Raw genomic sequence first — 21,728 nt, 5'->3', positions numbered from 1 at the left:
TCACCATGTGTATGTGACAAATAAAATTTGATTTAGAATTATGGTCAGATTTGCTAAATGGATGGCGAGGGAGAACTTTGTATGCATCTCTGTTTGTGGAGTAAAGGTGGTCGAGAGTTTTTTTCCCTCTGGTTGCACATGTGACATGCTGGTGGAAATGAGGTAAAACGGATTTAGGTTTGCCTGCATTAAAGTCCCCGGCCACTAAGAGCGCCACTTCTGGATGAGCATTTTCTTGCTTGCTTAGGGCTTTATACAGCTCGTTGAGTGCTGATAAACTCTCTTGGTAGATAGTGTGGTCTACAGTTTTTTATGAGGTATTCTACCTCAGGTGAGCAATACCTCAAGACTTCCTTAATATTAGACATCGCGCACCAGCTGTTATTGACAAATAGACACACACCGTCACCCCTTGTCTTACCGGACATAGCTTTTCTGTCCTGCCGATGGACGGAAAACCCAACCAACTGTATGTTATCCATGTCGCCGTTCAGCCACGACTCGGTGAAACATAAGATATTACAATTTTTTATGTCCCATTGGTAGGATAGTCTCGAACGGAGCTCATCCAGTTTATTATCCAGTGATTGCATGTTGGCTAAGAAGGCAGATGGTAGAGAAGTTACAAACAATGTGAAAAAACGCAACATAGCACAGTTGGTTAGGAGCCGTAAAATGGCAGCCATCCCCTCCGGCGCCATTGTCTTGACTGACAGATCTCAATGTTCATCCACTAATGGTGTTAAATCCGGTTTTCTGGACATAACAAAAGGTGTCCAGCGTGGGTCTATTCTGGGTCTATTCTGGGTCCAGTGCTTTTTACTGTATATATTAACAATATTGGATTGTATGTTAAACATTGTATCCTGCACCTGTATGCTGACAATGCTGTTATGTATGCCATTGGCCCCATTGTTGACCAGGCGCTATCTGAGTTACAGTCTGCATTCTTTGTTTTGCAGAAAAACCTTTACTGACCTTAAATTAGTATTGAATGCAGGTAAAATTAAGTATCCAGAGTGCATAAAAATCATGCAAATGTTTAAGCATATGTACTCTGGATGGCGCCCACGTTAATTGTGTTCCTGCTTTCAAATATTTGTGCATCTGTATAGACGCTAAGCTGTCTTTCAAAAAGCATAATGATGAGTTAGTTAAGGATCTGAGGATAAACATAGGCTTCTACTTTAGAAATAGGTCATGCCTATCAGTAAATAGTAGAATACAGATCATTCAATCAACGTTTCTTCCTGTCCTAGACTATGGTGACATCATCTATTTCAGGGCTTTCAGACCATGTTCTTGGAGAGCTACTATACCGTCCTGTAGGTTTTCGCTCCAACTCTAATCTAGTGCACTTGTTTCTAATAATTAGCTTGTTGATTAACTGAATAAGGTTAGTTACAACTGGGGTTGGATTGATAAGAGGGTAGCTCTTCAGAAGCAGGGTTGGAGAGCCCTGATCTATATGAATGCAGCTGCCACTTCATTAAAACCGTTAGATACAGTCTACCACAGCGTACTTCGTTTCATAACGGGCCAGTCGCCCGTTTAGTACACATCGCTGCTTTCTTTACCAGAAAGTAGGTTGGCTTTATTTGATGTTGCATAGTTCGATACGTTGCTGTTTTCATTTATAAAGCCCTTCTACAAAAATTCCCACTGTACCTAACATCATTACTAACCTTCAGACATATTATCGGGCATTCACTCACTACTCTAGAATGTAGAAAAAAACGGGGCAATTCAAGAGCGAACATTGAAATGAATGTCAAAATGTAGTTTCCTTTCCCCTATGTCATTATTAGATATTTCTAACCTTCATACACTGGTACTTGACAGTGTTGATGAAATAAGAACGTTCATTTGCTTTGACCATTGCTAGTTTAGACCGTGCCGCTCTTGGTTGTATCTCTTCCATACAGTATTTAGCGTTGCCAGGTGGTACCATCTGGAGGTGTTGGACCAACTTGTCATTTTCATCTCCAGATCCTTGGCTTTCATTGAATATACAGTACCAGACAAAAGTTTGGACACACCTACTCATTCCAGGTTTTTTCTTAATTTTTTACTATTTTCTACATTGTAGAATAGTATTGAAGACATAAAAACTATGAAATAACACATATGGAGTCATGTAGTAACCAAAAAAGTGTTAAACAAATCAAAATATATTTTATATTTGAGATTCTTCAAAGTAGCTACCCTTTGCTTTGATGACAGCTTTTCACACGCTTGGCATTCTCTCAACCAGCCTAACCCTAACTTTAACCCTTATTCTAAACCTAACCCTAACGTAACCTTAGCAAGCAGTTGCTTATCAACAGAGAGTTTGTTGATAGTTTGACCATCTGTAGAGCATTTGCTGATGGACAATCCACACTATCCAAATGAAGTGTGACACTTTTATCATCAAGCACTTGCATTCTTGTGAGTTGCTTAATTAAAAGCCATACATTTCCCATTGATGACACTCGTGAAACACTAAGTTCTTTGATTGTCCAATAACATATCAGGTCACAGAAGTAGCCTAGCGCTCCAAAAACAACACACAGTGTTCCTCAGGCTAACACCCTGCTACAGGAGACTTGTCTCTGAATGACACTGGCATCTCCTGTTGGGGCAGCAGTTGACATGAACAGAGTATGGCATCTCATCTAGCTGTGGTGAATTTTGCTGGGGGGCCGAGGCCAGTGAGAGGCCCTGCTAATGACGGGGTCCGGGGCCTGGGTTGGACGTACTGATACCCCAGTGGCCAGAGACTCACAGCTGGGGATCGCGTGGCGGCTGATTACATGTCAGCGCTGGTAAATGACTGCTAAAGGGGAGTCAGGCAGCAGCACAGACAAGGAGTGCTTAGTGTTTTAGTTGTTACTGCATTCCATCAAGCAGACACCTATTTTACCTTTTAACCTTGGCTTGGTGCAGGAATGGGATGAGAGAGGAGGGGGACACAACTAGGGGGAGGCCATGAACCTGCTGCTCTCAGTTAGCACACACCATGGAAAAGACGCTCTCACAAAGAGCCTGGACTTGGCAATCCATTTATCACTTGGCAATCCATTTATCTTTTCTCCCTGTTTCATTCCCCTCTAGCTGATAGATTCTGTAAGCTTTTTGACTGAGAAGAGCTGCTCCCAGCTCTGTGTGACAACGGCTCCAGTGGCCGAACACTCAGCGGGATAAAAATGTCTCTTTCCTCTCTTCTTCACAATCTCAGTTCTTGTATTTTCTCAGCCCCTACTATGTCCCTCATTCCACTCCTCCACCTTGCTGCAGAACTTAGGCCTTCATTTAATAGGGTCATTTGAATATCTCTCGTGCACAGGTTACAGAAATGAGACAGCCCTAGTGCCAGACAAGCAATCTTAAAGTCATATACTCTTGGAATATGCATTATAAAAACCAATAATCTCAAAAGAGAGGGCGAGAGGAATTAATTGGAATAAACTGGAAGCCAAGGTTCTTTTGTAACATCGATAAGGTAATGAATTGACTATCCTGATTATTTATGAAACTTGAAGGTGTTTTCATAGCACAAAGGTATGTCGAAGTCTTGAGGAAAGCGGAAGAGGTGATTTTGCTGGACTGCATCACAATTTAATCTTCACCTTTAGGGAATGGATTATAAATGTACCAAGGTAAGGAAAGGTAAAGCGGTCATACAATATACTCTAAATACCGAACAAATGTAAAAAGTTACAATTAGAATATGTTCATGTTTATAATAATAGTATATGACTCATAATGGTGCATTAATAGTACATTTCCTTCTAGGAAATCCTTCCACAGTCAACTATAGACGGATGACTGTGTATGCAGAAGACCACTTTGTCTTCCAAGCTTAGTGCCACATGTAGCTAACACAGCAAAGTACTCATTTTAGCAGACTCTTTCCAAAACAACAAGATTGCCTCTCACCACAGGTCTAATTTAAAGAAAATTGTGTTTGGCTTTTCAGACAACATGAGGAACTGCCTGCAGGGGTATGTAGTCATAAATCTGGAAAAAATGGATGAGTAATACATCTATGCAGGCTTATGCAGACCATGCTGTGCTTATTTATGTCATTTTGTTTTGTACGGCAGTATTTGCAACAAAACTCCAAAGCTCCACTGTAGAGTGCTGAATCTAGGTCTATGCTGCAGTACTGTGGCAGGCAGGAGTTTGGATATCACTGTGTGTTGTTAGAGACAACACTGTACACCAATGTGGAGCAGCCACATTCAAATCCTTTGGGGATTAACCTCTAAGAGCAGGATATTCAGTCACATAAACTCATAAACCCTTATAAATCTGAAACACATGAACCCATGGGCCAGGGAGATCACATGCAAACTTCAATATGTCAATCTGTCCTCTGGCTCACAATGCAGCCTGGCCCATATTTACCATTTAAGGCACAAATGAATTCCAACAACTATGTTCAGTGTCACACACAAGCTATTGAATCAATAATGAGCATGGGAGCTGAAATCAGAATGACTCATTGATATGGATTTGTGTAACCATGATGGGTGACACACATCCTCATTGGTTCTCTGGTTTAATGGTAGTTATTACCTCCTGATTTCTGTAAACATTGTGTCACATTGTGTAAACATTGTGACACACCTGGACATTTTGTTCAATCTCCATATTGTTTACTTGGCTTTGCCAGGTAACAGAAGTAGAAAGAGCACTGTACTACTCAGGTGTAATCTACAGTGATTAGTGTAATCACCAGGGTGTCAAAAGACATTGTAGACACCATATCAGCTCTTTCTCAAGGAGGGCTGATTCCCTGGATAACACACCATCTCTGCCTTGACAAAAACCCAGCAGTAAAGAGCTCTGACGTGACTGGCTGCAGCAGAGAAGAACAGCATTGATCACATGTCATTCCAATTGTGAGAGGAGCATATAAATCGAGCAGCGGCGACTCAATTATACATTGGTGGAAAGGTCAATGAGCCTCCTCTGAGGCTGCGTGAATGAAGGCCATGGGAAAAAGAGCAGCTTCATTATTAAGGGTGTTATCATTAGGACAGTCCTGTTAACAGCCAACTCTGGGCTTAATGTAATAGACCCATTTCATGTCTGCCTTGATTTATGCTACAATAAGCATATTGCATGCTGCTCATTCTCTACTGTTGTTACAGTGCTATTGTAGAGGCCTTGATGGTCCCTTCCCTCTGGGATACAGCGTTGAGAGACCCACAGGAGAAATGGGCTTTAGGGGTTATGGATATGGCATATACATTTAAAGATGTGCTTTCCCTTTCACCACATTTTTCCAATTTAAACACACATAATCTGGAATCCAAGTCAATGCAATCATAATGTGTTAGAAAATGAGTGAGGGGTGAGGGAAATGTAAAAGAAGACATGCTTGAGTCCTACACTCTACTCAATCATGTAAGTGTCAATCTCAGTCTGGGTGACAGTGTCTCTTCACTGAGGGATAGGAATGGGCTATAATGACTGAGCTAGTTCTGTAAAGAGCCTGTTACCGCTCTACATGAGGTCTCTCCCAATGGCCAGTCAGGCTGGGGGATTAATGAAGCTGGTTCCACCTGAGGGGATATCCATCTGGACTGAGACAGTCTTCATTAACTTGGGCCAGACATGGCACTTTTACTGAGAAGAGAAGCGTCCACTTAGACTGGGTTATGACATGCTGAGGAAGCAGGACTGCTGTTGTTTTAAATGTGTTTCTGGTCTTTAATGGCGCTGGCGGTGAATATCCAATCTCCAAGAGTGCTCTTTTAGCTGATATCAGGTACATGTAACGGTTCTGTGCGTTTCTATAGGAGCTTATTCTGGTATTTCTGTGACATGTACTGAATTAGAAAAAAAATCTGCAACTGAAAAAGCCCACTCTATCAAATTGTGCGTTTTCTCATAATAAAATCGAATCGAATTTGTCACGTGCCGAATACAACAGGGTTAGACCTTACAGTGAAATGCTTACTTACAAGCCCTTAACCAACAATGCAGTTAAGAAAATACCCCCTAAAAAGTAAGAAATAAAAGTAACAAATAATTCAAGAGCAGCAGTAAAATAACAATAGCGAGGCTATATACAGGGAGTCAATTTGCGGGGGGCACCGGTTAGTCGAGGTAATTGAGGAAATATGTACATGTAGGTAGAGTTGTTAAAGTGACTATGCATAAATAATAAGAGAGAGTAGCAGCAGCGTAGAAGGGGGGGGGGGGGGGGGCAATGCAAATAGTCTGGGTAGCCATTTGATTAGATGTTCAGGAGTCTTATGGCTTGGGGTTAGAAGCTGTTTAGATGCCTCTTGGACCTAGACTTGGCACTCCGGTACCGCTTGCCGTGCGGTAGAAGAGAGAACAGTCTATGACTAGGGTGGTTGGAGTCTTCGACAATTTTTAGGGCCTTCCTCTGACACCGCATGGTATAGAGGCATGGTATAGAGGTCATGGATAGTAGGAAGCTTGGCCATGGTGATTTACTGGGCCGTGCGCACTACCCTCTGTAGAGCCTTGCGGTCAGAGGCCGAGCAGTTGCCATACCAGGCAGTGATGCAACCCGTCAGGATGCTCTCGATGGTGCAGCTGTAGAACCTTTTGAGGATCTGAGGACCCATGCCAAATCTTTTCAGTCTCCAAAATAGGTTTTGTTGTGCCCTCTTCACGACTGCCTTGGTGTGCTTAGACCATGTTAGTTTGTTGGGGATGTGGACGCCAAAGGACTTGAAGCTCTCAACTTGCTCTACTACAGCCCCGTCGATGAGAATGGGGGCATGCTCGGTCCTCTTTTTGTGTCATCAGCAATCTTAAAGATGGTGTTGGAGTCATGTCTGGCCGTGCAGTCATGAGTGAGCAGGGAGTACAGGAGGGGGTACAGGAGGGGACTGAGGGGCCCGCGTGTTGAGGATCAGCGTGGCGGATGTGTTGTTTCCTACCCTTACCACCAAAGGTGGTAGAAGTTGGCACATTGTTATGTTGAGTTAGCAGTTGTGTCTTGGCGAATGAAGTCCGATTCTGTTCATTAGAACAAATTAATGGTCAGATATAGGATCTTAATTTGAGTTTGTTTGCTACAGAAGGAAGATAATCCTGCAGAAATAGGAAATTATTAGGAAACTAAATTATTATGTGGGTTCTAATTAATGGAGACTTTTGTATGGGTTGATACATCAAGTCTGAGATTGTAAAGTAGAAGTTACAAACCTCAGAAGCCTTTTAAAACCTCAAATACGCTACATGTTTTACATTTCAAAACCAATCATTCCGGTTTTGAGAACATCCCATTGAAGGAGAAGTATAAGTTTTACAGCTGTGGTGTCTTTGGAAATACAAAAGCTGTCAGCCTACCAGACAGCACCTAGGTCTATATACACTACAACTTCCACATACAGTAGAGCCGGATGTGGCTAGGCTACCTGGTGCAGAAATTAGTACAACTCCATTTGACCTCAGTTCATAGATTAAAAAATGTTCAATTATTTACTTCAGAAATGTAGTATTCAATCATTGACTCATTATATTAGTTTCAATCAATCTAAATGTGAAATGAAATTGTCACCATTCCTGATTTTGTGACTCCTTAAACTCACATATAATATTCCCTTTAAAACACCATAGAAAAGAGTCAACAACAATATGCCTGCTGCTGCTGGGCATAAAAATACATCATAAACACAAGGTTAAAGGTGCTAGTAAACAGGTAATAACGTGGGTAATCAAATTCCCACTGGTAAAAGAGCTGGAGATTGACCTGCAGTACTCACATCCACTCATTGTGGATGGAGGAAAAGAAAGAACAGGGGAGGGAGAAACAGAGAAGAAACATTAGTCAGTGTGAGCCTGAGAAATTGGATGACAGCTCAAAAAATCAGATGGCTTTGTCTAATCCCTCCAAAGGGGCTCCAGTGAAAAGACTGGGAGTGGGCAGGGGGGTGGAGGGGTTGAGGGACAATACAGAAACATGTATCATTGTTGTATATTAAAGCCACGGCTGGGCTTCTTAGGGCTTCTTTATGGAGTGACATGGACAGCTGGGGGATTAGGGAGAAGTAGTCCATCCGACACAGCCCGACAGGATAGCCAGGGATTAGACAGAATATGCTCGCTCTTGTCTCTGACTCCCTCACTTAAATCAATAAAAACAGATTTAACAGAACGCTGAGTGTTCTCACTGCGCTGCGGGTTTTAGTTTTTTCCTTTCAATTAAGACCTACACAACCAGGTGAGGGGAGTTCTTTACTAATTAGTGACCTAAATTCATCAATCAAGTACAAGGGAGGAGCAAAAACCCTCAGACACTCAGCCTTCCGTGGAATGAGATTGACATATGTGTACACGAAGCTTGCTAGTCAGTGTTGTAGTACTTCTTAGGACCATGTAGGGGTAACTCCCAAGATGATTATCAAACAAGCCTGAACATTCAAAGTTTCTAGACTCCTCGAGGTTGGAATAGCGATCACTCTTCACCTCTTTTGAGCTCTCCATTGAACTAACCAAAGTAACCAAGGGTTACTGGCCTAATATAACATTTTTAGGAATTGTTTTATACAACACTTTCAAAAAAGAACAGTACAAAATGAAACAGAATTACACAAGTACAGTTAAAAGGCTAAACTCAAACACCCTCAGGGCATACTTTGAATTGAATTTCACAGAGTCAAACTTAAGTCTTGTATTTTCTTTAAAAGTAAGTAGTCAGTGGAATGATGCTGATGGACTTAATACGCAGAGCTTTCCAACCTCCCAATCATTCTCTAATCCGTAAAATTACACCTGTCACTAGAAAGTAAGATCTATTAACCCAACTTCCTGATCCATGGAAGAAAACCATTAGGACACACAACGGGCCTGGATCAGAACTTAATTAACACAAGCAGCAAACTTTTTCGCATCCCGGGAATCCGTTTCCTATTTACTAGATTAATTTAAGTACGTAATACAGATAGGAAATGACCAAAACAACTTTAAGGCTATTTCAGTTGGGGAAATGAATATGCTAATCAAAAGAGAGCTGGAGATGGGCTGTTAACCTCTTCCTTGCTGGAGGAACAACCACAGAGATTATGCTTCACTCCAGCCATCACTGTGATATTGGAGTCAAGAGTTATCAGGCAGGCAGCGGTCCTTCAGGGGAAGGTTGTAGATTGTTGTGTGAAGGTCGTAGATGGTTGTGCGTACAGTATACCAGTGATGTCCAATAGGACACAGTGGGGAGATCCAGTTTTGCTAACTGACCTTTGTCCGTAGCTGGACTCTTTCCTGCGGCAATGGAGGGTGACCACCCTGTGCCCCTCGCTCCTCACATCCTGGCTCACCATCCACAGGGTGGGGTTGCTGGGCCGGGCACCCAGAAACGCCATGCCCTCTTTCAACTTGACCCTAGGGAAGTAGAAACAACACACACATAGGCTCAGGATGAGAGAGTGATAGATAGCAGTGCAGCATGGGTTGGTTAAACATGTGGTTATATCAAACAGATCTTTCAGGTATTGAATCATTGAATGCATCCATCTGAACCTGCTTCAAATAGCTGAGGCCAAACAGACCATGACGTCTTCACTATAGAAATACAGAAAACAGGATCAGAAGGTTTCAAATTCCTTTTTCTCAATATGTGTCTCATGTCTTTTATTTGATTCCTATAACAGGGTTTTTTCTTGATCAAAAAGGGGCTTAGGTTGTGGGCATGGCAGGGGGCGTGTTCATGGAGTTGTGTTAAATGTTTGCAGTTTTAAAGCTAATTTCATGTGATTTTACATATTCTGCCATGGAGATGAGAACATTTTGCAGTTAAGCCAATTTCGTGCAACTCTACGCATTTTATCATGGCTGATCCTGTGTTCATTTGCTCAAACACAATAGCAAAATGTATACTATATCCATTTTCAATTCCCCCAGACTGTGTATTTTTTATTTTGGTGATTGTTAGTTGTCAAAGATTATATTATAGAAAAATATATAGATCCATTATCTTTTCTACTTTATATCTGGTTTTAGTCATTTGTGAGTGTTTTTCCATCTCAAAAATATATATATATACAGTACCAGTCAAAAGTTGACACATACTCATTCCAGGAGTTATTTAAAAAAATAATAGTAAAGACATCAAACTACATGCAATCATATAGTAACTAAAAAAAAGTGTTAAACAAATCAAAATATATTTGATATTTGAGATTCTTCAAAGTAGCCACCCTTTGCCTTCATGACAGCTTTGCACACCATTTGCATTCTCTCCCCCAGCTTCATGAGGTAGTCACCTGGAATGCATTTCAATTAACAGGTGTGCCTTGTTAAAAGTTACATTTCTTTCCTTCTTAATGCGTTTAAGCCAATCAGTTGTGCTGTGACAAGGTAGGGTTGGTATACAGAAGATAGCCATATTTGGTAAAAGACCAAGTCAATATTATGGCAAGAACAGCTCAAATAAGCAAAGAGAAATGACAGTCCATCAGACTTTAAGATGGTCAGTCAACCCAGAACATCAAGAACTTTCAAAGTTTCTTCAAGTGCAGTCGCAAAAAACCATCAAGCGCTACGATGAACCTGGCTCTCATGAAGACCGCCACAGGAAAGGAAGACCCAGAGTTACCTCTACTGCAGAGGATACGTTCATTAGAGGTTCCAGCCTCAGAAATTGCAGCCCAAATAAATGCTTCAGAGTTCAAGTAACAGACATCTCAACATCAAATGTTCAGAGGAGACTGAATGAATTATGCCTTCATGGTCAAATTGCTGCAAAGAAACCACTACTAAAAGGACACCAATAAGAAGAGACTTGCTTGGGCCAAGAAACATGAGCAATGGATATTAGACCTGTGGAAATCTGTTCTTTGGTGTGATATTTGAGATTTTTGGTTCCAACCACTGTCTTTGTGAGATGCAGAGTAGGTGAATGGATGCTCACCGCATTTGTGGTTCCTACTGTGAAGCATGGAGGTGGTGTGATGGTGCTTTGTTGGTGACACTGATTTATTTAGAATAAGGCACACTTAACCAGCATGGCTACCGAAGGAGACCGATGGAGTGCTGCATCAGATGACCTGGCCTCCACAATCACCTGACCCTAACCCAATTGAGATGGTTTGGGATGAGTTGGACCGGAGAGTGAAGGAAAAGCAGCCCACAAGTGCTCTGCATATGTGGGAACTCATTCCAGACTGTTGGAAAAGCATTCCAGGTGAAGTCAGTTGAGAGAATGCCAAGAGTCTGCAAAGCTGTCATCAAGTCTAAGGGTGATTACTTTGAAGAATCGCAAATATAAAATATATTTTGATTTGTTTAACACTTTTTTGGTTACTACATGATTCCATATGTGCTATTTCATAGTTTTGATGTCTTCACTATTATACAATGTAGAAAATACAAAAAATAAAGAAACAATTGAATTGTCACACTGGTATAAAGGATTTGGAGACACAGGAATACACAATAGGGGTTTTTAATACACCCAAAACAAACACGCAGCATAACAGCTGCACCAACGCATAGGTACTCACACGACCACCAGACATGGGAACAATAACCGACAAAGACAGAGAGAACAGAGGGCACATATATAACATACTAATCAGGGGAAATGGGAACCAGGTGTGTGTAATCAGACAAGACAGTCCGGGGTTGATGATAATGAATCCCATTCAGTGAAGCCTAGAAAGCCGGTAACGTAGACCTCCGGAATTGGTGAACAGAATGAGCAGCAGTACTGGGGGGGGATCCGTGACACGAATCAGTAGGTGTGTCCAAACTTTTGACTGGTACTGCATAAATATATATATTTTTTTTACCGTTTGGACTTAGGCAACCCAAAAAAACTCTTAGGCGTCCCGTCCAAGGATTTCAATAGCAGAAAAATCCCTGTATAAAATAATTACTCTAACTCTGTCAAGTTCAGACCCAATTATGTGACTGACAGATATACATCCTCCAAGGAGAGGAAAATTAGTGTATGTTTTTCTCTCTTTTTGTGTGTAACTGCTGCTTTTTAGCTCAACAAAAACAGCATCATGTTATGAACATACTATGGAAAAAATAACATTGTTTAATTAAGGTAAAATCGAAATGTTTGTTTTGCTTCAACATATTACTGAAGTAGATCAACAAAACATTAATTACCATTCTGCAGTGCTAGGGCATGCAAAAAACATGAACTAAGGCTCCAAAAACAACCAAATAAGTCACTTAAGAAACAGCAACACTCTCAGTATAGTGATGAAGGTCTTTAGATGTTGTACACATGACATTGTGTGATTCTGATCTTCATCTGCAACGTTATATTTCATTTTGTTGGACTCGATAGATACTTTTCCGTGTGCGAGCAAGTGCATGCTTTCTCGTTTCTCACATCACCACAATGGGAACAAAATAAAACAAAACCGGAAAAGTAACGCTCGAGTCCAACAAAATGTAGTATAGTGTTGTGGATAACGTTCTGAATAAAGGAGCTGGACACTCTATAACATGCCATTTACATACAATTTTTAGATTTGATTCAGAAAAATCTAACTTGTAATTTAAGGCTCTCACCCTCCCTCTTTTCCTCCAGTAATGGTTAAAGACATAAATACTCCGCAAAAGCCCTCTCCCCCTCAGACCATGCCGCAGGGGAAGAAGCTGGATGTGGACATCCTGGGCTGGCGTGGTTACACGTGGTCTGCGGTTGTGAGGCTGGTTGGATGTACTGCCAAATTCTCTAAAACGACGTTGGAGGTGGCTTATGGTAGATAAATGAACATTAAATTATCTGGCAACATATCCTTTGGACATTCCTGCAGTCAGCATCACAATTGCACACTCCCTAAAAACTTGAGACATCTGTGGCATTGTGTTGTGTGACAAAACTGCACATTTTAGAGTGGCCTTTTATTGTCCCCAGCACATGGTGCACCTGTGTAATGATCATGCTCTTTAATCAGCTTCTTGATATGCCACACCTGTCAGGTGGATGGTTTATATTGGCAAAGGAGAACTACTCACAAACAGGGATGTAAAGAAATGTGTGCACAAAATTTGAGAGAAATAAACTTTGGGTCCGTGTCGAAAATTTCTGAATCCATAAAGGCCAGAATGAAAGATGTTCAGTGACTGCAGCAAATTACAGTAGCCAATGTCCTTGGCACAAAATAAAAAGTGATTACGTTCAAAGGGAAAATCTGCAATTGAAAAGCTCTGTCTTTAGTGCATTCACTGCACATAGAGCAGTGTTGTTTAAAAGGGGAAAATGAGGGCAAGAAACTGAAAAGATTACCTTTCTTTACATTATGAATAAGGCTGAGGCAGTGTAGTGCAGTCAGGAACAACCACCCATGTCCTCTCACACCCTCCCAACACCAAAAACCTTCCAACACCCCACACCTTTCCAACACCACACATTTTCCCAACACCACAAACCTTCCCAACACCACAAACCTTCCCAACACCACACACCTTCCAACACCACACATCTTCCCAACACCACAAACCTTCCCAACACCAAAGGCCTTCCAACACCACACACCTTTCCAACACCACACACTTCCCCAACACCACAAACCTTCCCAACACCACAAACCTCCCAACACCACAAACCTTCCCAACACCACACACCTTCCCAATACTGCACACATTCCAACACCGTCCAACACTTGACTGCTGACATGCAAAACATTTTGGGACTGTATCAACAATGGACTAATGAAAAAAATACCAACATATTTTTTTGTTAAATTTCCCTTTAAATAAGGCTGATTTGCCTCCCGAGTGGCTCGGTGGTCTAAGGCACTGCATCACAGTGCTAGAGGCGTCACTACAGATCCGGGTTTAATCCAAGGCTGTGTCGCAGCCAGCCGCGACCGGGAGACCCATGAGGCGGCACACAATTGGCCCAGCGCCGTCCGGGTTAGGGGAGGGTTTGGCCGGACGGGATGTCCTTGTCCCATCGCGCTCTAGTGAATCCTTGTGGCGGCCAGGTGCATACACGCTGACTTTGGTCGCCAGCTGTACAGTGTTTCCTCCGACACATTGGCTTCCGGGTTAAGCGAGTAGTGTGTCAAGAAGCAGTGTGGCTTTGTGGGGTTGTGTTTCGGAGGACGCATGGCTCTCGACCTTTGCCTCTCCCGAGTTTGTACAGGAGTTGCAGCATTGGGCCAAGACTGTAACTACCAATTGGATATCACGAAATTGGAGAGAGAAAAAAGGGGTAAAAAGTACAAAAATAAATAAATAAGGCTGATTCTCAAACAAGGGAGGGACCAGACCCAGCCCAAAGACCTGCAGAAGTGAGAGACTGTAGAGAAAGCAGCAAACAGGATATGTCTATAGGAGACTGATAATGTAGTGGCATTGGTGAGACTTTGTTGTCAGATTATAGTGAGTTTTGACCATAATAACCCTATTTTACTGATCCTTTGTGCCTTGAAACACTGTCTAGTATAGCAGCTGCCCACTACCACAACAGCAGTAAGAAACATATTATATCACCAGACACATATGCAATGACAAGACCCTCAGTGGCCAGTCAAAAGGAATACTTTGATGTGAAATCTTATTAGCATGTGACAGGAACAATGATTGGAGCAGGGGATCCGTAATAAGACAGCAGCACAGATGGTATGGTGTGCTTCCACTCTCTACAGGATTGGGGATGCACTCCAGGGCTAATGCTCACTCAGAATGCATGGCTGCGTGTTACTTTCTAGAAATTTGAGGTCTCTTGACCAGCTGGTTTGTTCTCTTGGATGTTCATGTGGGCATCAGGCTCCCTTTGGATGTAGAACAGTGAAGCCCGACAGATAAGCCTAATGTGACAGGACCATATGAAAAAGAGAGTGGAACATCATGTTAAACTTGAAAGCTTAAGATGAAGCAAACCCACTGAATGCCGTACCCACTGAATGCTCAATTTGAATTAATTAAGCTAATATTACAGGTAAACATGTTCATCTAATGTGGCTTTCGCCTCGCACACATTTTAGAGATGCTTAATACACTATAGAGGTACGTTCCAAGGCCTCTCTGTCTGTCTGTCTCTCTCTCTGTTTCTCCCAGAGGAGGCAAAGACTAGCCTTGCATCCAGTTACAGATGTAGGATCTTAATTTGAACCAGTTTGTTACAGCAGGAAAATAATCCTGCAGCAACAGGAAATGTGAATTACTCTGTGGATTATAATGAATGGACATTTCTGTAGGGGTTGATATGTTTTCGTATTGGAAAATCAAGTCAAAATTACAAACTTCAGAAGCCTTTCTTGAATACACTACAAGTTTTACATTTCCTGTATCTGTAGTTGAGGAACTTCCTGCAGCTCTGTAGGCCCATCAGAGTTCCTCTAATGTTGGTCATCTAACACCCCATGTGGATATTCTGTTTCAAATACTGTAGCTTTTCAACTTTTCAAAACTTTTAAACTGGCATATTGCATTTATAACACAATTATAGAAAACATGCGTTTCATGTATGTTTCAGCTAGGGAGGTAGTCCAGTGCACAGCTGAATACTCATAACATACAAATAGACTATGAATATGAAAACAACTCCTGAGAGACTCATGAGGTGTTACACCTTAGCCTTACTGCCAATGACGTACTAGTACAGTGTGAGGGAGAGAGTGGGATTGCCATGGTGCTGAAAGTGATTGCTAGTACAACTATTCTAAAGTTCTTATGAAACATGAAAAGTTAAAACAATTCTGTGGCCTTCATGCCTCAACAATACACACTGGACTCTTGAAAATGCTATACTCACATAATTGAAAGAAGCTCAGCTGATTCACCAAAAAACAGCATACAGACAGAGTGGACAGCTGTGAAAAGAAATGTTTCATATGTCCTTTTCGAGCTCTCCTTGTACATCTCCATCTCACAAAGGAACTCTAATGAATGCAGTATCACACTCTGTACTATTGGGAATCAGCACCCAAATAGTGAGTGAAGTCAAGGGCCAATCTGAGACTCACAGAATAGAATGCAGCAATCGTGTGTTGCTCTCAACAAAGCAAAGCTGTGAGCTGAAATTTCACAGAAATGAAAGGTGGAGGCTTATTATGTATATCCATACTTGCGGGCTCCAATCCATTGTGGAATAGATTTTCTATGAACTTATTGAGCTACGTGCCAGATTGAATGTCCTGAATATCAAATAATGCATAGTAACAAATGAATAAAGAAAATACAATACCCACAACAACATGTACAGAGGAAACGTCATGTATATGTTTTTAAATGTTTAAAACTGACAATACTTCATGAACAATAAGTTACTCTCTAATACTGCATGGTAGACACAATATGCTACTTCACAAAGCTGTCAGCATCTATAATGAAAGTTGTAAGTTCCTCTTTATTGCCTAAGTCGGAAACAAAATGGAGCTGACCATAGCAAAATGGACACTGCAATCAAAAAGCTGCTAGTGCAGTCCATTCTCAATTCTAACACCATTTCAGCTCATCATGGTTCTTTTAATGGGTGCAGAGGAATAACATCAGGCCTCCCCCACCACCAGCCAACCCCCTCTCCTACCCCCTATCCCTCCTCACTGATTGCTTGCAGAAGCCACACTTGGACTCCTTGGCGATTCCCTCAATAAATAATGATGAGATAACTAGAAATTGAGCACTGTCCCTCAGTGAGATAGTGAAGGAAACAAACATCTTCAGAGGAAATCCAATAAGTTGGACGCTGAGCGACAGTGGTAGTCCCCAGCCGGCAGTCCCCTGCATGCGCCTGGGTGTCTCTTGCTCCCCTCTCTCTCTGCTCGCCTCTCTCCGGTCTGCCTGGCTCCAGGATGCAGCACGGGCCGGTGGAGAGGACAGGGATAGCACTCTGTTTCCCTCCATTACTCTGCTGACACCCATCTGCATCGTCCAACACCAGGCTAGGCGCTGCATGCAAGAGGCCATGTTTCACTGTTCCCTTGGTCAAGCCCATCCAACACGCACAATGTGGGTGGAATGAGGCAACTCAGAAGGGAGGGAGACAGAGTAAGTTTGGCATCAGGGGACAGCAGAGCCCCCCCCCCCCCCCCCACCTGTTTTGAGCCCCACCAGTTTAAAAAAATGTAAATAAATCCTTGACTTTATAAAGAAGCATACAAATTTGGTATCTTTCTTTGAGTAACGGATCTACAGCCTAGCTCGGTGTTTTATGTGGTGGAGGGGCAGCAAGCGAAAGCATAGAGTGTAGGCATTGTTAATATTCTCTGGTTGAATCGTGATTGTCACAAGGTTCTGTCACTCTTCGGGACACTACGTCACCATAGAATCTACGGGAGAGCTAGGCAGTTCAAGACCACCCTTGGGTGCTGCTATAGATTTACAGTAGAAGTGCCCCTCCAAGAAGGCTCAAGGTCATTGGCCACAGATAAAAATATGTCAAATCACGTTATATTTCTTGTAGCTTTGATTGAACTGATCAGGTTAACATCATGCTTTCAAAATCTTAGCTAGCAAGCTAGCTAGCTAGATAAGCAGTCATTATCATGAACCACGTCGACAATCCTTGTCATATGAAGAGAAATTAGAGATAAAACGTCTTGGTGCTCATCGGCCATTGGACATAAACATTACACAACAAGTCGTAAATCAGAACCTTGTGCCAATCACGGAAGACAGCAGGCTAACTGCGAGAGTCGCAAACCAATTTTGCTTCCCCTGTCTGCTATTCAATGGAGAGGGTGTGTGGTCCAAGTCTGGGTTTAAGGATTTAAAACATCTGTCTGAAAGGGTCTCAAAACATGACAATTGTGCATCACCTGTAGACAATGCTGTTACTGGGGGAAATTAAACATTGTGGCTCACCAGACACTGCATATACTGTAGACGAGCCATGACCTTCACAACCAACAAACGGAGGAGAATAGGTACGTGCTTGCCAGAATTATAGCATTCATTAAATTGTGTGGTAATTGTGAGACAGCACTGCAGGGCCGTGACGAGTCGGCTGACTCCTGCCCAGGCATTTTCAGATGTATTTTTGAGACCATGCGTGAAGGAGATTGCAGGCTACAAAGGCATTATACTGGGGAAATCAAACATTGTAGCTCAACTAGACACCACATATACTGTAGATGAGCCATGACCTTCACAACCAACAAATGGAGAATAGGTAAGGGCTTGCCAGAATTATAGCATATTGTGTGGCAATTGTGAGACAGCACTGCGAGGCCATGACGAGTTGGTCGACTCCTGCCCAGGCATTTTAAGGTGCGTTTTTGCGACCATGCGTGAAGGTGATTACAGGCCACAAAGGCATTATGACAACCAACGCCTTTAAGTGTACATCAAGCATAATCCAAAACAAACACCCTTAAAAAAATGTTTTTTTACATTTACACACAACACCATGGGCCAGAAAAGGTTGAATGCATTGGCCATGCTTTCAATCCAGCATGAATTTATCCAGAGAATTCTAGACATTGATGAAAAAGAAATATGGCCACAAGAAGGTTTGGCCACAAGAAGGACTGCTGCGCCACCTTCCTGCACAACAACGGTGAGTCCAAAAATATGTCTTGCTGCTGCATATGTGATGTAATATGCCAGGGAGATAGGTATACTGTAGCTGAGAAAGTAACACTAAGTGTAAGCTATGTTGTGTAGTACGTGCATGTTATGTAGTATGTGTATGTTGTGTAGTAAGTGCATGTTGTGTAGTACGTGTATGTTGTGTAGTACGAGTATGTTGTGTAGTACGTGTATGTTGTGTAGTACGTGTATGTTGTGTAGTAAGCTGTTAGTAGCCTATGTGTCTCACCCTAAGAATTTGGTCCCTCTACCCCTTCCCCTACTGTTCTGACTTGGTGGTGTGCATGTAGCCTATAGCCTGTTTTAGAGAAACATCATCATCAAATATTGTAAGAGCTTTCATTGTCTGCTTATGTGTCACCGTTATTTATCCTACTGTTCTGACTTGATATACAGGGAGAACACTGTAAGAACGGCCCATGTTCTGAATTATGTCGCTGTCCATACCAAAAATGGTTAACGAATAGGCATATAGGCTACGTCCTTCTCAGCTCGCTCATGTCTTAATCGAAATGACGGCTTGCCTCTTATCCGCTCGTCGTTCCGTTATGCCATAGTTAGTTTGTACATCTCCATTGTTATATTTCTTATATACAGTAGGTCTATCTCATTCGTATCTTATTCTTCATTTTAGGCAATGGTAGAATGATGTATTTCATTGTTTTGCTTACTTTGTGTATTATAATTAGTTCATGTGCTTTCTTTCAGAAGATGGGATACTATATAATGTTTTGGGGTCTGTAACCATGTTTGCCAGTGAATGTCTATTCCAATTTTTTGTTAAACAAAAAGTTCAGTAATAGACCCTTGTAATTCCAGTTCATATTGCAAGCGTTGTTTAGTTTGCACAATGCGCTGTTTGTGTGTCGGTATATTGTTTATAAAAGTGGATCCTTGTTATTGTATTTTCCTTCCTTTTTAGACCACATAGTAAAATACTTCAAATGGTAGGCTGTCGAGTCCGCATCTCTCTCTTTCTCTCTCTCTCTCTGTGACTTAAAGAAGAGTAAAGTTAAGGTCTCAACATCTTGCTGAAATGATCTGAACTAACATTTATCTGAATTTCTGTCGCTGTCCATTTTGAAAATGCTGAACAAATAGGCCTACTTCATCGAAGATCGTTTGCTTGCACTTGCTTATACTTAGAGCTAAGTGGTAATGATATAAGAACAAACATGATGAATTTACTGAACATAAATGTAATAATGTTTGTGTGTGGTCCAGAAGTCAAAACTCATGTTGGCGTTCGTTATTACTGAAGGAGAATGCAGTTCTTATCGAGTTACACAAATCCACAATGAGTCAGTGGAAACCATATTTCAGCAATATCAGCTATGGTTTTTAAAAGGCAGAAAAGTATGCTGAATGAACTGCTTTGCTGCTAGATGAGGCTCCACTGATAGCCAGGTGTAGCGGAGGTAAGAATTCACTCCATGGTACTAAAAGGAAAGGTCTGCTGTCGGGAAAGCTTCATGTAGGCACTAACAGTTTGTGGGCACCATTTGTCACCGTCATAGAGCATGAAATACATTGTTTAGTGTTGTGGCTTCGCTGGCATGCGTTTGCCCTACCAAGATTTACATGCTAAAATGTTCACTATTATTACCATAGAAGCAGACTATAGGCTATCCTCTGCCTATTCGCTTCTCTGCAAATTCAAGCCTGTCTCAAAATACAATACTGCCCCTTTAAGGCTCTCCTGGGGGGATGGTTGGCCACCCTTAGTAGCCTATAAAATATTGCAACATTACAATTACAACCAAATACTTTTTATGTTCAAGGGTTCAATTCCTGGACCGACTCTCTTCTCTGTATACATCAATGATGTCGCTCTTGCTGCTGGTGAGTCTCTGATCCACCTCTACGCAGACGACACCATTCTGTACACTTCTGGCCCTTCTTTGGACACTGTGTTAACAACCCTCCAGACGATCTTCAATGCCATAAAACTCTCCTTCCGTGGCCTCCAATTGCTCTTAAATACAAGTAAAACTAAATGGATGCTCTTCAACCAATCGCTGCCCGCACCTGCCAGCCCATCCAGCATCACTACTCAGGACGGTTCTGACTAAGAATATGTGGACAACTACAAATACCTAGGTGTCTGGTTAGACTGTAAACTCTCCTTCCAGACTCACATCAAACATCTCCAATCCAAAGTTAAATCTAGAATTGGCTTCCTATTTCGCAACAAAGCATCCTTCACTCATGCTGCCAAACATACCCTTGTAAAACTGACCATCCTACCGATCCTCGACCTCGTTGATGTCATTTACAAAATAGCCTCCAATACCCTACTCAATAAATTGGATGCAGTCTATCACAGTGCCATCCGTTTTGTCACCAAAGACCCATATACTACCCACCACTGCGACCAGTATGCTCTCGTTGGCTGGCCCTCGCTTCATACTCGTCGCCAAAACCCACTGGCTCCAGGTCATCTACAAGACCCTGCTAGGTAAAGTCCCCCTTATCTCATCTCGCTGGTCACCATAGCAGCACCCACCTGTAGCACGCACTCCAGCAGGTATATCTCTCTGGTCACCCCCAAAACCAACTCTTCCTTTGGCTGCCTCTCCTTCTAGTTCTCTGCTGCCAATGACTGGAACGAACTACAAAAATCTCTGAAACTGGAAACACTTATCTCCCTCACTAGCTTTAAGCACCAGCTGTCAGAGCAGCTCACAGATTACTGCACCTGTACATAGCCCATCTATAATTTAGCCCAAACAACTACCTCTCCCCCTACTGTATTTATTTATTTATTTATTTTGCTCCTTTGCACCCCATTATTTCTATCTCTACTTGGCACATTCTTCCACTGCAAATCTACCATTCCAGTATTTTACTTGCTATATTGTATTTACTTTGCCACCATGGCCTTTTTTTGCCTTTACCTCCCTTATCTCACCTCATTTGCTCACATTGTATATAGACTTATTTTTCCACTGTATTATTGACTGTATGTTTGTTTTACTCATTGTGTAACTCTGTGTTGTTGTATGTGTCGAACTGCTTTGCTTTATCTTGGCCAGGTCGCAATTGTAAATGATATGTTATGTAAATGAGATGTTCTCAACTTGCCTGCCTGGTTAAATAAAGGTGAAAAAAAAGTATTTATAAAATAATTCCCTCATTGAATGAATCAGGGATTAGGTGGCTACGGTAGCCTACTTCAAAGCAAGATAACTAACAAAGACATGTTTATCTTTAACCTTGTGAGGCTAAAATATTCAGGTTCCAGAAGAGATCTA

General features: G+C 41.9%; 1 protein-coding gene across 2 annotated transcripts in view; it reads right to left on the bottom strand.

Moving 5' to 3' along the window:
- The window catches only part of LOC139545489 (transmembrane protein 132C), a 240,398-nt gene that overhangs the window by 117,570 nt on the left and 101,100 nt on the right, over positions 1 to 21,728 (bottom strand). For both annotated transcript variants that reach the window (XM_071353303.1, XM_071353304.1), the window contains exon 3: positions 9,211 to 9,354. In XM_071353303.1, coding sequence (XP_071209404.1) covers positions 9,211 to 9,354 — 144 coding nt within the window. The remainder of the gene's footprint in view (positions 1 to 9,210; positions 9,355 to 21,728) is intronic.

The sequence above is a fragment of the Salvelinus alpinus genome, chromosome 19, assembly GCF_045679555.1.
Source record: "Salvelinus alpinus chromosome 19, SLU_Salpinus.1, whole genome shotgun sequence".
Classification (NCBI taxonomy): Eukaryota; Metazoa; Chordata; class Actinopteri; order Salmoniformes; family Salmonidae; genus Salvelinus; species Salvelinus alpinus.
Note: the sequence above shows the minus strand (reverse complement) of the source record. Positions and strands in the feature narration are given on the sequence as shown.